The sequence below is a fragment of the Cervus canadensis genome, chromosome 15 (genome assembly GCF_019320065.1).
Source record: "Cervus canadensis isolate Bull #8, Minnesota chromosome 15, ASM1932006v1, whole genome shotgun sequence".
NCBI classification, from domain to species: domain Eukaryota; kingdom Metazoa; phylum Chordata; class Mammalia; order Artiodactyla; family Cervidae; genus Cervus; species Cervus canadensis.
In genome coordinates this window covers 15,984,662-16,000,559 of record NC_057400.1, presented here as the reverse complement: position 1 = coordinate 16,000,559, position 15,898 = coordinate 15,984,662, and the positions used below count along the sequence as shown (strand labels likewise).

Here is a 15,898-nt window from a genome sequence, read left to right as displayed (position 1 = left end):
TGTGTATTTTGGAAATTAATCCCCTTGTTGGTTGCTTAGTTTGCAAATATTTTCTCCCATTCTGAGGGTTGTCTTTTCATCTTATGGTTTCCTTTGTCATGCAAAAGCTTTCAAGTTTAATCAGGTCCCATTTATCTATTTTTTTTAAAAATAAAAAAATGTAATGGAGAGTGACTGCTAATGACTATGGGTTTCTTTCTGGGGTTATAAAAATGTTCTGGAATTAGATAGTCATGATATTATTAGACGTCATTAGATGATCATGATGTTATTAGATGTCATTAGATATTCACGATGTGAATATACTGAAATGCACTGAATTGTAAACCTTAAAATGGTAAATTTTATGATATGTGAATTATATGACCATAAAAATACAGAGAAATAAATTAAAGGTTTGCACACTCCTGTGCTCAGTCGTATTCAACTCTTTGTGACCCCATGGACTATAGCCTACCAGACCCCTCTGTCCATGGCATTTTCTAAGAACCTGGAGTGGGTTGCTATTTCCTCCTCCAGGGAATCTTCCCGACCCGGGGACTGAACCCAGGTCTCCTGTGTCTCCTGCATTGCAGGTGGATTCTTTACCACTCAGCCATCAGGGAAGCCCCCATATTAAAGTTATACACCTTTACAAAGAAAAAATAAACTGTTTCTAAAAGGATATATTGAAAACTGGCAAAAGATGTAGTTTGGAGAAGTGGGGAGAAAATGATGGGAATGGAAGGGAGTCTTATTATTCACCACATACAGCAGTGTGTGCCTTTAAAATTCTGAAATATGCATTTGTATCACCTAATCAAAAATACCATACTTTATAGAAAGGGAATCTGTTAATTATTAAATATACTTTAACAATATAAAAGCAATTTAAGAAATTGTACCTATAAACTGCACAATTCCATTGTGATTTAACTTTGGTTTTATTGTCAAGTTACCAAATAAAGTATTTGAGAATATGAAGAAATGCATGTTAGAGTAATTTTTAAAGAAAACTGCAATTTTTAAAGAAAACTGTAAACCACTCAAGAAAGTAGGCCATGCTAATTAGAAGGAATTAATTGGGTAATTGCATTTCACCTACTTAAAATCCCCCATCCCCTGTAATTGAAGTAACTTTCCTCTCTCCTTCCAGTCCCTAAACCATTATGTGGTATTGATAGTGTTGTGTAACAAGGTTCTGAATCCCTCATCAAAAATGGCTTTATTTCCGTGGAGGATTCCATAAACCCTGTATGAGCGGATAATAATGGAAACAACCTTGAGATTATACACAATGTGATTGAACTGATTAATTAAAGAGAATAAGTTTATCCAGATACGATGATACACTGTTGTAACTGATGAAGGTGATATGAGGAGCCTGGAGAGAGGCCAAGAGGGAGGCAAAGTGCAGTTACAGATGTTCTGCACGGCTGGGCAAAGCAGTGGCACACGCACTGGATCACTTCTTATTCCCACACCCACTCCTTTTCTCCCGTGAGTGAAAAGTGGTCCAAAGGATATTGACTGACTCTTGAATTTCTTAGAAAAATAAATCTTCAGAAAACTTATTTGACACAAAGAGATGTGTTTACCACACATGGAGACCAATGTAGAGGAAGAAAATTCCATTCTCTAATTTAAGTATTAGCATGATGAATAGACTTATATATTCCTTTTTCTCCTACTGCTTTTGCAAGGAGCAGTGTGAACATGAAATAGAGAAACTCTCAAAGGATATCCACTTCACGTGTATTTGTTTCAGATATATAACGAAAGAAGATGTTGCTGCAGCCTCGATGGACAAGGTGAAGAATGACGGAGGCCATGTCCGACTGATCACAAAGGGGCCCAGGCCAGGGAACCCTTCTACAAAGTAAGAGGTTTTTTACTTGTCAGGCATAGTGTTACTAAGGCTCTTTCTTTAAATGAATGTATTCATTTCTATAACAATAATTTACCTCTGTGTGACCACTTTACACGTTACAAAAAGCTTTCACAAAGTAATAGCTCCTCTGTCCTAGCAACGCTGTGAGGCTCCTGATTCCCTTATCTTAGAAATTAGAGATCAAGAAGGTACCTGAGGCCAAGTGGGTTATGTGACCTGCCCCAGGCTACCAGATGCTAGTACTGAGGTCCAGTCTGGGCTCTGTCCCTCAGTCTTGAGTTCTATCATAAAAAGTTTTTCTTTTAACACTTCTAATAGCAAAGTAACTATTCTAATTCCCATGCAGGACTTTTCAACATTCTTGAGTAATGTCCCTTTTCCTTTAGTTTAACAAAGTGAGTTTATGTCCTGCCATGTTTCATGTCTAATTTTAATTCTATCAACTCCGAGTTTACCTGTAAGGAGGCACATATGTAGCAAGTCTCCCATTCTAATTCCTGTCAGCACTGTTGGTTCCCTGGCTCTGCCACCGAATGGATGTGAACAGTCTGTCTCCTGAAGGCCAGCAATATTCAGATGTTCTTGGAAGTCTTGGTAATGGCCTCCTGGTCCTAATGAAGTGTGTGACCCAACACATTGAGTGAGCCGGGTAGCCTGTCTTTTCCCAGACTGAAGAAGCATTTTCTAACTTTTTATTTTCCATCTTCTCTAGACGCCTCAGAGTCTGTGTAACTTAAAGACATCTAAGTTACAAAGAGAGGCAGCGTATTTGTATTCAAATTAATTTTTCTGAACATACCATTCTTTCTTTTCCTTGGTGTGTAATAGAGTGCTGACTATAGCTATTAATATTTCATTTCCCCAGTGAATCACAGAATCTGCATGCCCTATGTTTACTGTTTGTCAGCACAGAAACTTTGAAGACCTTTAAATGAAGTAACAATGATTTAAAACAGAGTAAGCCTTCATTAATTACCTATTCAATGTTTTGCCCCTTCTAGAGAATTTCTTGGAGATGGAGAAAGTGTCCCATTTCTAAATGCCTGCACAGCCCGCAGTGATCTCGCTCTGAAGGCGTCTACATCCAGAGGCTATTTGCAGGCTCTGGATAACGAAGGAAACCCACTTTGCCTTCGCTGTCAGCAGCCCACTTGCCAAACTAAGCAAGAGCGTAAAGCAGATGCTTGGGATTCACGGTTCTGTTCTCTGAAATGTCAGGAGGAGTTTTGGATTCGATCTAATAATAGTTACCTGCGAGCCAAAGTATTTGAAATTGAACATGGTGTGTGTCAGCTGTGTAATCTGAATGCACAAGAACTCTTTTTACATCTGAGAGATGCCCCTAAAAGTCAGAGGAAGAGTCTTCTGGATGCTACCTGGACCTCAAAGCTCCCATTGGAACAGGTAAATTTTAATCACTGACTGATAAAGACAGCATTGCACTGTGATGAACATTGACTAACTTTCCTCTTAAAACCTTTTTAATATGAGAACTTTCAGATACATTTACAAAAGCAGAATAATGAACCCACACACCTGTCACCCGACTTTACCAACATTTTGCTATTCATTTTCATGTCTCCCTCACTTCGATTCTTTTTCTCTCCTGGAATTATTTTAAAGTAGATCTCAGACAGCATTTCATTTCACCCTTAGATACTTTCATTATGTACCTTTCACAGATGAAGACTTTCTTTCTCCCTCGCCTTTGTCTTTCTCTTTTAAATATAAACCCATAGCCCAATATCCGTGATCACACCCAACATAATTATTGGTTTCCCAGATGGTCTCAAAAATGTCTTGCAATTGCTTTGTTCAAATTAGGATCAAAATATGACCTGCACATTGCATTTGGTCATTATACCTCTTATGTTTCATTTAATCTGTAATATAACCCCTTTCCTTTTTTTACTCCACTGATTGTTAAAGAAACCGGATCATTTGCCTGTGGGGATTTCCCACATTCTGGATTTGTGTGTGGTCCACATTCTGGACCTATATCCTCATGATGTTGTTTGACATGTTTCTCTATCTCCCTGACTTACTGGATAATGGTTATAAGATCTAGAAGTTTAATTAGATTCTTTTTTTCAACATTTTTTAATGTGACCATTTTTTAAAGTCTTTATTGAATTTGTTACAGTATTGTTTATGTTTTATGTTTCGGTTCTTTGGCCTCAAGGCATGTGGGTTCTTAGCTCCCCCACCAGGAATCGAACCTGTACCCCCTGCCCTGGAAGGCGAAATCTTAACCACTGAACCACCAGGGAAGTCCCTAACTAGATTCTCATTAGATTATTCTGGGAAGAGATCTTAACAGGTGGTGCATTGCACTGAGAGGCACTTAGGGTCTGGTCATTCCACTTTCAATGATGTTAATATTGAGTGACAAGGGGTAAACAGATAAGCCCTAAAATGTAGTTCATTACAATGCAAAGGAAACTTATGTTTGTTTATTCCCCTGTAAAATGTAATTTATGATAAAATACTCTTCCCAGCACAGTATTCTCAGTATCACTTTGACTTCCAAAATTCAGTTGGGTTTCCAATGTTGTGATCCAAGCACCTCTAAACTTCAAACTAGAGCAAAATGTATAAATTTGTAGTATGCTTTGTTTTTAAAAATGACTCTACAAAAATATTGGATAAATTCCAGCAAAAATCTTACAGTTTTCTTTACTTAGTATTGCTGAATTAACTAATAAGCATTTCTGCAAAGGTGAAGTAGCATGACTTTCAGAGGTAGGGAAATACACTATTCCCCTAACGTTATCCAGAGCTCTTGAAAGATCTTCTAGTCTAGTTGGTGAGCAGCGTGTGACACCCATCCCAGAGACATCAGCCAGACTCCAGCTACTGTCTGCTGCCTCCATGTGGAGACTTCCAGAAGACACACAGAAAAATGACTCATGAACATCTGCAAGGCAATCTGTCCAAGAATGCAGAAGTAATGTAGCATACATCTAGAAGAGGAGCGCTTAGAGAATAAGCAGGGCCCAGGGCACAGATGGGGTTGACCAGGGGGAGAGGGGGTGCTTCTTTCCAGAGGTGACTTTAGAACATAGAAAGCTGGCCCCAAGTGATTTCGAATTCTTGGGAAGAATAAAGAAGCACCTTCTGGATCACAAAATGTCACAGTGGAGACTGCTCAGCGCAAAAGATTTGGTTACAAACCAGACGACCAAAATGGGTGTTTTTTCCCTGAGAGTATGCCACTTGCTTTACGCACAAGGCTGCCATATGACATTGCCTCTAACAATGCCAACCTCAAAAATAAAAGTCAATATATATATTCTAACCGAAGACGGGAAGTTCAGTATAGAAGAGAGGAAGTCAGCCCATCTACAGTGGAGTTCAGGTAGACCGTTTACTGCTTCAGTTTGCTGCCTCCTAGGGCTGCGCTTTCGGGCCAGACACTGTTAAGGTCCCCGTGCTGTCTGTGGGCCTGACAACTTTCCTAAAGCACTTCAGAGATGTGTCACAGATTCCCATGGCCAGCAGCCATGAAGTTGATTATAGAGTCTTCCTTGTTCAAGACCAAGGAAACGAAAACCACTTTCACACTAATCTTTGTCCCATTTAAACCACTCTATTTACACTGCTATGCTGTGAACTGTGACCTCAGATCAAATGCTAAAATAATACCAATTAAATGTTAGTCATCACTGGTTAAATATAAAGTGTGTCTACAAGGACTGGCCTAGGTAGTGTCTACTTTAAATGAATATCTTTGTTTATTCTAAATATTCAAGTTACAGAGATTTGTTCTAGAAATTTGATTCCAGTCCATATAACTTAGGAGGTTCTCAGGTAATCACAAAAGTTCTAGATGATCACTATTAAACGTCACTGGTACAGGTACAAATGCATTTAGGTCAACAATTAAAGGCTGAGTTCAGTAATACTCAGAAGTTTTCTATTTCTAATCTTTTTTTTTATCAGTTTTGTTTTCGTAACTATATAAACTAGTTCAAAGGTACATAAGCAACTGATTTTTCCCAGTCTGTCAGGAGGCTTGGTGTTTTATACTTGCTTGTAATTTTTTCAAAATGGGTTTAGGTAAGGGGGGGAAGAAAACACCTTTTTCAGAGACATATTTTTTTACTACTTTCAAATTGCTAACCTAGAGGGTTTTTCCTACTCACAATAAAAGCTATAAAAAACCACCCTAATGTATTTTGCCCTGTGATTTTGCTGTGTAAACATGACGGCACAATTCGGAACCAGCAGTTCCCACAGTGTATGTTGAAAATTGCTGATGCTGTGTTCTTATTACAGCTTAATGAAATGATAAGAAGCCCAGGGGAAGGGCACTTCTGGCAGGTGGACCACATCCGGCCCGTGTCTGGTGGGGGAGGGCAGTGCTCCCTGGACAACCTGCAGACCCTTTGCACAGTCTGTCACAGAGAGGTCAGTGACGCCTGCAGACACATCTGACTCCATCCTAAGACAGCTCATTGGAAACTGTGCATTCACATGTGGAGGATTACACTGGTGGCTCTATCTCCTGGTCTGGGATCTGGGATGTGTTTTATTCTTTTCATTACCAACCACTGGAGTTTTTTCTTCAGGTCTATGCAAGTTCTCAGTCACAGATGAAAAAGAAACTGCTTTCCTTTCGATTTATTCTAGGACCAGGAAATTTTCACCACTACCTAGAAGAAAATGAATACAACTTATGTATTGCACAGTTTTGAAAAGACCCAGACCCTCAAACTAGAAGTTCAGTGAATTGGGACAGTGGCATATGTTTGCATCTGCAGCTAAATATGTCCTAAAATATCTGAGAATATGAATAAATTATCTCTAGGACCAACTCTGGAGAAGGCAATGGCACCCCACTCCAGTACTCTTGCCTGGAAAATCCCATAGACGGAGGAGCCTGGTAGGCTGCAGTCCATGGGGTCGCGAAGAGTCGGACATGGCTGAGCGACTTCACTTTCACTTCTCACTTTTATGCACTGGAGAGGGAAATGGCAACCCACTCCAGTGTTCTTGCCTGGAGAATCCCAGGGATGGGATCCCACAGAGTAGGACACGACTGAAGTGACTTAGCAGTAGCAGTTAGCAGTAGCAGGACCAACTCAGTTTTCCACATACAGGCATTACACTGTTGACCTAAATATGAAACCTGGTACATCTTGGAGCAATTACCTAGGGCTTAAATCTAAAGGAAAAGAGGAAGATAATATGGTCTGTCAACTAGGATGAATTTTTAACAAGTAGTTCAGCAAAAGGTCGCAGGATCTACCTGTTAAGATATAATCTTAGAAAGCAGCATACATTTAATATGCAACTTTGTACCCAACTTTTTTTTCCACTTATGGCAAAATTTAAGCATTTTCCCATGTTCCTGTGATAAGCATTCAGTGTTTATCATCTAAAATGGCTGCATATCATTCTATTGAACACATCTCTACTGTGGTTAATTATGCCACTCCCATACTGATGAACACTGAAGTTGTTTACATTCTTTGGTTCATATACACAATGCTGCCAACCACATTTTTTTGTATACAAACTATTTTTTACATTTCGAGGTTGTTCCTTAAGATAGATTCTCAGTTATAAAATAATTGAGTCAAGTTTTGAGACTGCAGGAGATGAATTCCCTCCATGCTGTTTCCCAAAGGATTGTACTCAGGTATGCTCCTTCGATCCTGGTGGTGAAAAGTGCCTGTTTAACTGCACTGGTATTGCTGCTGTGGTGAAAGAAGAATTATTTTGTTTACTTGTAATTTTTTCAAAATAGGTTAGGTAAGGGGGAAAAAAATCTTTTTCAGAAACATATTTTTTATTGCTTTCAAATTGCTAACCTAGAGGCTTTATTTTAAAGACCCTGATATTTGTAAAAATGCTAATCAACTGTATTTACATTTTGAGAATTTTTCAGATCCTCTGCCAGCATTCATATCATAGGAGCACTTTCTTAGCCTCTTTTTAATATTTCAGATTCCTCAATTTATTCACAAATTTTACTGTGTAAAAATTATGTAAATAAGTTTTACATAAGTAGGATCATGTCATAAGAAGGGCTTTGTTTTGGTTTTAGTTTTAACCTTTCTTTCCTCTCCTTACCCCTTGTACCTGGATAACTTCACACATACATGGACTTCAGTTGGGCAAAAGGTTATCTGATTTCTTAACTGTGCAAACTGTTAGCACAGTCAAGATCTGTAAGAAAGTTAAGATACAGCAAAGGAGAATGCTGTGCCTTCTTCTGTAATCACCATTTCAGAGTCTCATGAAAAATGTTTATATTAGCAAAAGAATCCTGTTCTTTTTTTTGCATTGGCTTGGCTGTTAGGTTGGGACAGGCTTTCAAGGCCAGAGAACAGGAGGTGGGCAGGGCCTGCACACACCTAGACCTCAGAGTTATTGGCTTAGTAACCCCACTAAGGGCAAAGCACTGGGACACGAGTGTGGTGATAATGTATTTTTTTTTTCAGAATTAACAGAGTTTTTGAGTTGCTGTAGCCAATACTTTAATTCTAACATGTGTACACATGCATTACTTTTTTTAACTTTTAGAGAACTGCCCGTCAAGCCAAGGAAAGAAGCCAGGTGAGAAGACAATCTCTAGCATCAAAACATGGATCAGACATCACACGATTTTTGGTAAAGAAATGAAGCATAAACATTTTTAAATGAATGACATGTTGTTTATATGTGGAGAAGTCACCAAATTTTTTTTGTGCTTGTCTAATATTTTAAAAGTGAAAATTTTCAAAACACAAATTAAGAATTCATCTTCCCTTTTCATGTTAAATGCTTTTAGCGTTAATACTTTTTGGAAGTACTTAACAAACTGAAATACAATACTAAATATTTCTATGATCTTCTTGATATCATGCAGACTCCATTATATTTCAGTAAGGGTTTGTTAAGCTTTCAGTTTCCCCTGACTATACCTTAATCACTGTATTATGCATAGATTGCTTTTGAAAAATATACTCTGAATTACTTGAAAAATGCTTCTGGGTTAGTATTGATCATGGACTGCTATATGCCCAAATGCAACATTGTAAAGCCATAAGGGAAATTTTGTGGAGGCAAATCATCATTATTCAGGAATTCTAGACCAATCATGACCTCCTTGCTTAGTATGCAAGAGAGATTCTTGTTCACGAAATGCCTCCAAAATGAACCTGGGGTGCATATTTTGAGTGTTGTCTTCGTTTTATTTCTTAGCCAGTCGTCTTTATTGAAAAGATGCTTTTGAAAATAACCTAACTGGACCCATGATGTTTGTGGACAATTCAGGGATTCTGGCTGAAGTAACTGTTAAAACATGTTTTAAAAAAACCAAAATGCCATTTAAACTTCATTTTTTAATTTGTCTTAATGCATAAAACTAGGCTTACTGTCAAAGCATTCTTTGTCTCAAGGTTATCATTTTCTGGTTTTAAAGTCCTATTTTATTAAAAGGGTATTCCGGAAATCTCTTTTAAAAGGGATGATGATGATAAAACACTTTTTCTAAAGTATGATCAGATGGAGATAAATATTTAAAAAGTGCAAGGGTAACATTAAAATGTAATTGATAGACATAAAAGAGTGATGATGAAAGAAAACTAAGACATAATCTGGTAATACATCAGAATCATGAGAGAATCAGAATCAATACATCAGAACTCACAAAGTCAAGGAAGAACTACATTCACAAAAGGCCTGTTTGCAAATACTGTTTGGATGTAACATTAGTTTGAGTACTCTTTAGTTTTAATTAGTAGCTGGTATTTCACAACATATATTTTTATAAATATTATACAATCAAACTCTTCCAGAGTTTTTTTTAAGTTTACAATATTTCATTGACATGATGTAACATGTGTTTTCAGTTGTGTCTGACTCTCTGTGATCCTGTGAACTGTAGCCTGCCAGGCTGCTCTGTCCATGGAATTTTCCAGGCAAGAATACTGGATTGAGTTGCCATTCCATTTCTCCAGGGCTTCCTGACCCAGGGATCAAACGTCTCCTGACCCATGTCTCTTGCGCCTGCTGCATTGGCAGGCAGATTTTTTTACCTGCACCACCTGGGAAGCCCCTTGTATGAGATCAAACTTTACAGTTCATTTTTAAAATTAGTTGGGCTTTCTTTGGCCTTCTTTCTGCTTTGCTGGTCAGGCTCTTTTCAGTCTTCTGCCTCATTGCCAGGGTAACCAAGGATCCCTCACAGTTAAGAGCTGAGAAGCCAGCACGCTACTTTCCCTCCAGCATGAGATATTTGCAAGTGAGACTGGTCTAAGCAGGTCAGATTTGAGTGGAGCTTGCTCTTTAGATCAAACTAAAGTGGTAATTCCAGGGAGAAAATTCTCAGTGTGGGAACTATATGAGAGTTGGAGGTGAAATGACCCATGAAGATCGTTTCTCTCCTTGCCAGATTTCAAAATTCCAGGTAAAAATGCTATAAGGGCATCAAAAAAATTATAAATAGGGCTTCCCTAGTGGCTCAGAAGGTAAAAAATCTGCCTACAATGCAGGAGACCTGGGTTCAGTCCTTAGATTGGGAAGATCCCCTAGAGAAGGAAATGGCAACTCACTCCAGTATTCTTGCCTGAAGGACTCCATGGACAAAGGAGCCTGGTGGGCTACAGTCCACAGGGTTGTAAAGAGTCGGACACAACTGAGTGACTTTCACTCACTCACTCAGGATATATTTAAGCAAGGAGATGAAAGCTTTGTACACTGAAACTACAAGTCTTTGGTGAAAGAAACTGAAGAAGACACAAACAAATGGAAGAAATTCCATGTTCCTGGATCAGAAAAGTTAATATTGTTAAAATAGCCATACTACCTGAAGCAATCTATAGATTCAGTGCAATCATCCCTATCAAAATTCCAGTGGCATTTTCAAAGAAATAGAAAAAAAAAAATCCTAAAATGTGTATGGAACCAATAGCCAGAGCAATCTTGAGAAAGTAGAACAAACATACCATTTTTCTGCCCATTTTTTGATTGGGTTGTTTTTTCAGTATCAGGTTATATGAGCTGTGTGTATATCCTGGAGATTAAGCCCTTGTCAGTTACTTCATTTGCAAATTTTTTTTCCCATTCAGAGGGTTGTCTTTTCCTTTTTTTTTTTTTTTAATTTTTTTTTTTTTTTGTCATACATTGATATGAATCAGCCATAGATTTACACGTATTCCCCATCCCGATCCCCCCTCCCACCTCCCTCTCCACCCGATTCCTCTGGGTCTTCCCAGTGCACCAGGCCTGAGCACTTGTCCATGCATGTCTTTTCCTTTTTTAAGCAATGGCACCCCACTCCAGTACTCTTGCCTGGAAAATCCCATGGATGGAGGAGCCTGGTAGGCTGCGGTCCATGGGGTCGCTAAGAGTCGGAGGTGACTTCACTTTCACTTTCACTTTTCTATGCTATGCAAAAGATTTTAGGTTTAATTAGGTCCTATTTTTAATTGTTATTACCCTAGGAGGTAGATCAAAAAAGATACTGCTGCAATTTATATCAAAAATTGCTCTATGTTTTCTCTAAGAATGTTATAGTATCTAGCCTTGCATTTAGGTCTTTGGTCCATTTTGAGTTTTTTTGTGTGTATGGTGTTACAGTAGGCTCAAATTTCACTCTTACATGTAGTTTTTCTAGCACCCCTTAATGAAAAGCCTTTCTCCAATGTAAATTCTTCTCCTGCTTGTCACAGATTAATTGACCATAGGTAGGTGGGTCTATTTTTTTAATTTCATTGGACTGTAGTTGATTTACAATGTCGTTAGTCTCAGATGTACAACAAAGTGATTCAGTTATACATATACATATATATTTTCATTCTTTTTCAGATTCTTATATAGGTTATCACATAATAATACTGAGTTCCCTGTGCTATATACACTAGGTCCTTGTTTGGTTATCTATCTTATATATAGTAGTATGTTAATCTTATATATACTGTATGTTAATCCCAAGCTCCTGATTTATCCCTGCTCCCACATTTTCCTTTTGGTAACCATAAATTTGTTTTTTATATCTGTAAGTCTATTTCTATTTTGTAAATAAGTTCAGTTGTATAATTTTTTTAAATTAGATTCCACATAGAGTGATATCATATGATATGTCTTTATCTTATTTCACTTAGTATGATAATCTAAGTCCATCCATGTTGTTGCAAATGGCATTATTTTCTTATTTATGGATGTATGGATATGAGGGGTGTAGCCGGTGGGGGGGGAGATGGTGGAATGAACTGGGAAATTGGGATTGACATGTGTACACTGCTATGTGTAAAACACATTACTAACATATATAGCACAGGAAACTTTACTCAATGCTCTGTGGTGACCTAAGTGGGAAGAAAATTAAAAGATGGGGTGATATGTGTGTGTAAACATCTAGCTGGTTCACTCTGCTGACAGCAGAAACTAACAACATTTTAAAGCATCTATATGCCAATAAAAAATTAAAAAAAAATTTTAGAAAGATTTTGCATAGCAAAGGAAGCCATAAACAAAACAAAAAGAGACAACCTGTAGGCTGGCAGAAAATATCTGCAAATGATGCGACCAGCAAGGGATTAATTTCCAAAATAGACAAACAGTCATATACCTTAATATGAAAAAAAAAATAAAAACCCAGTCAAAAAATGGGCAGAAGACCTAAAGAGACATTTCTCCAAAGAAAACATACAGATGGCCAACAAGCACACGAAAAGGTAGATGCTCAAGACTGCTCATTATTAGAGAAATGGAAATCAAAACTACAAAGAGGTATCACCTCAGACTGGTCAGAATGACCATCACCAAAAAGTCTACAAATAGTGAATAGTAAATGCTGACGAGAGTGAGGAGAAAAAGAACCCTCCTACACTGTTAGCAGCAATGTAATTGGTACAACCCCTGTGAAAAACAGTATGAAGTCTCCTTAAACTAAAAACAGAGTTACTGTAATATCTAGACCCACTCCTGGACATAATCTGGAAAAGACAAACTCTAATTTGAAAAATATACGTATACCTCAGTGTTCACAGCAACACTATTTACAATATCCAAGACATGTAGGCAACCTGAATGTCCATTGACAGATGGATGGGTAAAGAAGACGTGGTAAATATATATATACAAAGACTGTTACTAAGCCATAAAAAGGAATAAAATAATTTTATCTGCAGCAACATGGATTGACATAGAGATTATCATGTTAAGTGAAGTAAGTTAGACAAAGACAAATATCATGATATCACTTATTTGTGGAATATTAAAAAAAATAATACAAATGAACTTATTTACAAAACAGAAATAGACTCACAGATACAGAAAACAAACTTATGGTTGCCACAGGGGACAGTGGGGAGTGGGAGGAGATAAATTAGGAGTTTGGGATTAACATATACACACGGCTATGTATAAAATAGATAAACAACAAGGACCTACTGTATAGCACAGGGAACTACGTTTAATATCTCATAACAACATGTAATGGAAAAGAATCTGAAAAAGTATATATATATATATCATATATTAAGAATATGGGCTTCCTTGGCAGCTCAGCTGGTAAAGAATCCACCTGCAATGCACGAGACCATGGTTCGATTCCTGGGTGGGAAGATCCCCCAGAGGATGGCATGGTAACCCACCCCAGTATTCTTGCCTAGAGAAACCCCATGGACAGAGGAGCCTGGCGGCTGCAGTCCTTGGGGTTGCAGAGTTGGACACGACTGAGCAACGAAGCACAGCACATATTAAGAATGTGTATGGATAACCGAAACATTTTGCTGAATCACTAACAACATTGAAAATTAACTATACTTCAATAAAATAATTTAAAAAGAAAATACAATATTGTAAACAGATAGGCTCCCAGCTCCCCAACACCAAAATATATTAGCAAATAATAAGAGATATTAAGGGAGAAACAGACAACAATGCAGTAATTGTAGGGGACTTCAGTACCTCTCTATCACCAATGGATAGACCATCCACACAGAAAATCAAAAGGAAATGTTGGAATTGAACTACATGTTAGAACAAAGTGACTTAACAGATAAACAGAACATTCTATCCAACAGCAGCAGAATACATATTCTTCTCAAGTGCACGTGGAATAGATCACAAGATAGACGACACAAAAATTTTAGCAAGTTTATGACAGATCATCAAGCTGTTTTTTCTGAACACAATAAAATGAAACAAGAAAAGAAGAGAAAAGTGAGAATATCTATACATATGTGGAAACTAAAAACACACTTCTAAACAAACCCTGGGTCAAAGAAGAAACAAAACTGGAAATGAAAAATTATTTCAGTGCAAAGGAAAATGCAACATACTGAATATTGTAGGATGCAGCAAAAGCAGTTCTCAGAGGAAAGCTTACAGCAAAAATTCGTATAGTAAGAGATTAAAATAAAAAAACACCTAGTTTTTGTAAGAGATTAAAAATAAACAACCTAACCTTACACCTAGGTTGTTTATTTATTTTAATCTCTTATAAAAGAACAAATTAAGTCCAAAAATTAACAGAAGGAAGGAATTAATAAAAATCAGAAAAGATATTAATGAAATATAGATCAGAAAGGATCAACAAAAGTAACTGTTTTTTTAAAAAGATAAAACTGACCATCCTTTAGCTAAGCTAAGTAAGGAAAAAATAGGAAAGACTAAAATGAAATGAGACATGAATGACTTGTATCTTCAAGATGAATGGTTCCAGAAGGGGCTGGAGTCTGCACAAGTCACTGGGACTTGCCTTCCATTTCAGAAGTAGCAAGACTTTCACACTCAATATAGCAAGGAGCCCACCACTTCTGAATAACAATGCTGGTAGCAGCTCAGCTTCCCTTTACAACCCTGAAGATCTTTCTCTGTTTGTGGGGATAGATCTGTGAACCCCACCTGCTTCAAGAAAAGCTGTTTGTAATGTTGCTGAATGAGCAAGACAGAACTGCATTTTTTTTTAGTTTTTTTTTTTTAAAGATACCTAACCCAAGATGTTAAACCTCAGTAAATGCAGGTTAAAACCATAATAAGATACTATTTCACATGCATTGAATTGATAAAAAAAAAAAAATTATCTTTGTCAGTACTGAGAGCTAGCAAGAATATGGAGTAAAAAGAAATCTCATTCAGAACGAGTGGGAGTATAGATTAGTTCAGCCACTTTGGAAAACAACATATCATCTAATAAAGCTGATGATGCGCATCCCTCACCAGGTATGTACGCGGGAGAAACTAGGTGTGGATGAGGAGCGGTCCCCAGAATGTTCACAGAGCACCATTTATAGGAGCAAAACCTCTTGGACCACCCAAATATTTGTAACAGAAGACTGGATAAACTGGAGATATTCCACAACAAAATAGTACACAGCTGTGAAAATTAGTGAACTTCGGTTATGCACATCAACATGAGAGTGGTTCATAAATAGAAACTACAATCCAAGCAAGTCAGGAAGACTACACACAGTTTTTGCTATACGAAGATCAAATACACACAAAACATGAGTACCCTGAGACTGTGTAGAACACATTCCTATGTGGTGAAAGTATAAAGAATAGCAAGGCGTAGCTAGCAGGAAACTCAGAGAGAGTGGTTACATTTGGTGGGTGGAGGAAAGGGCATGCGATCAAGGAGGGGACACAGGAGCCTTTCAATGTTCAAAAATGCTCTCCTTCTAAAGCCAGGTCTCAGGTTACAGGTGATGATTAGCATTCTTTGTGCCTTTTAACATATACATATTTGGAATCTAAAAGTTCATAATAAAAATGGTACCTGGCTTAAATAAAAGAAATAATAGTAAATGTACTTTTTGTCGACTCTTCCTTTTTTTTTTTTTAAAGCGGAATAGTCCTATATAGTGCAAAGGTTCAATGCATTAAAGGAAGACACAAGTCAAACACGGTCCCTGCCCGTCAAGATTCTGCAACCTAGCAGAATCAAAGAGCTTTTATATTTGTTGTATAATGTGTCCTGACAATCACAGCAGGCCTCCTCTCTACCAGCAGGAGGTAACTCATTGGATTAACTAGTACAAGGCTATGAAGAGCTGGGCAAATGTATTGGAAGTGGCCTGCATGATGGGG

The 15,898-nt window shown here is 37.6% G+C and overlaps 1 protein-coding gene across 6 annotated transcripts in view; it reads left to right on the top strand.

Moving 5' to 3' along the window:
- The window catches only part of ZRANB3 (zinc finger RANBP2-type containing 3), a 279,170-nt gene extending 263,553 nt beyond the window's left edge, over positions 1–15,617 (top strand). For 3 of the 6 annotated variants that reach the window (XM_043487606.1, XM_043487608.1, XM_043487609.1), the window contains 5 exons: positions 1,748–1,858; positions 2,872–3,274; positions 6,149–6,280; positions 8,402–8,488; positions 15,032–15,616. In XM_043487606.1, the coding sequence (XP_043343541.1) occupies positions 1,748–1,858; positions 2,872–3,274; positions 6,149–6,280; positions 8,402–8,488; positions 15,032–15,178 (880 nt within the window). In that variant the 3' untranslated portion in view covers positions 15,179–15,616. Of the gene's footprint in view, positions 1–1,747; positions 1,859–2,871; positions 3,275–6,148; positions 6,281–8,401; positions 9,245–15,031 lie in introns of those variants that run through there. The other 3 variants (XM_043487604.1, XM_043487603.1, XM_043487605.1) reach the window with 2 other exon arrangements.
- Positions 15,618–15,898: the final 281 nt, after the last annotated feature.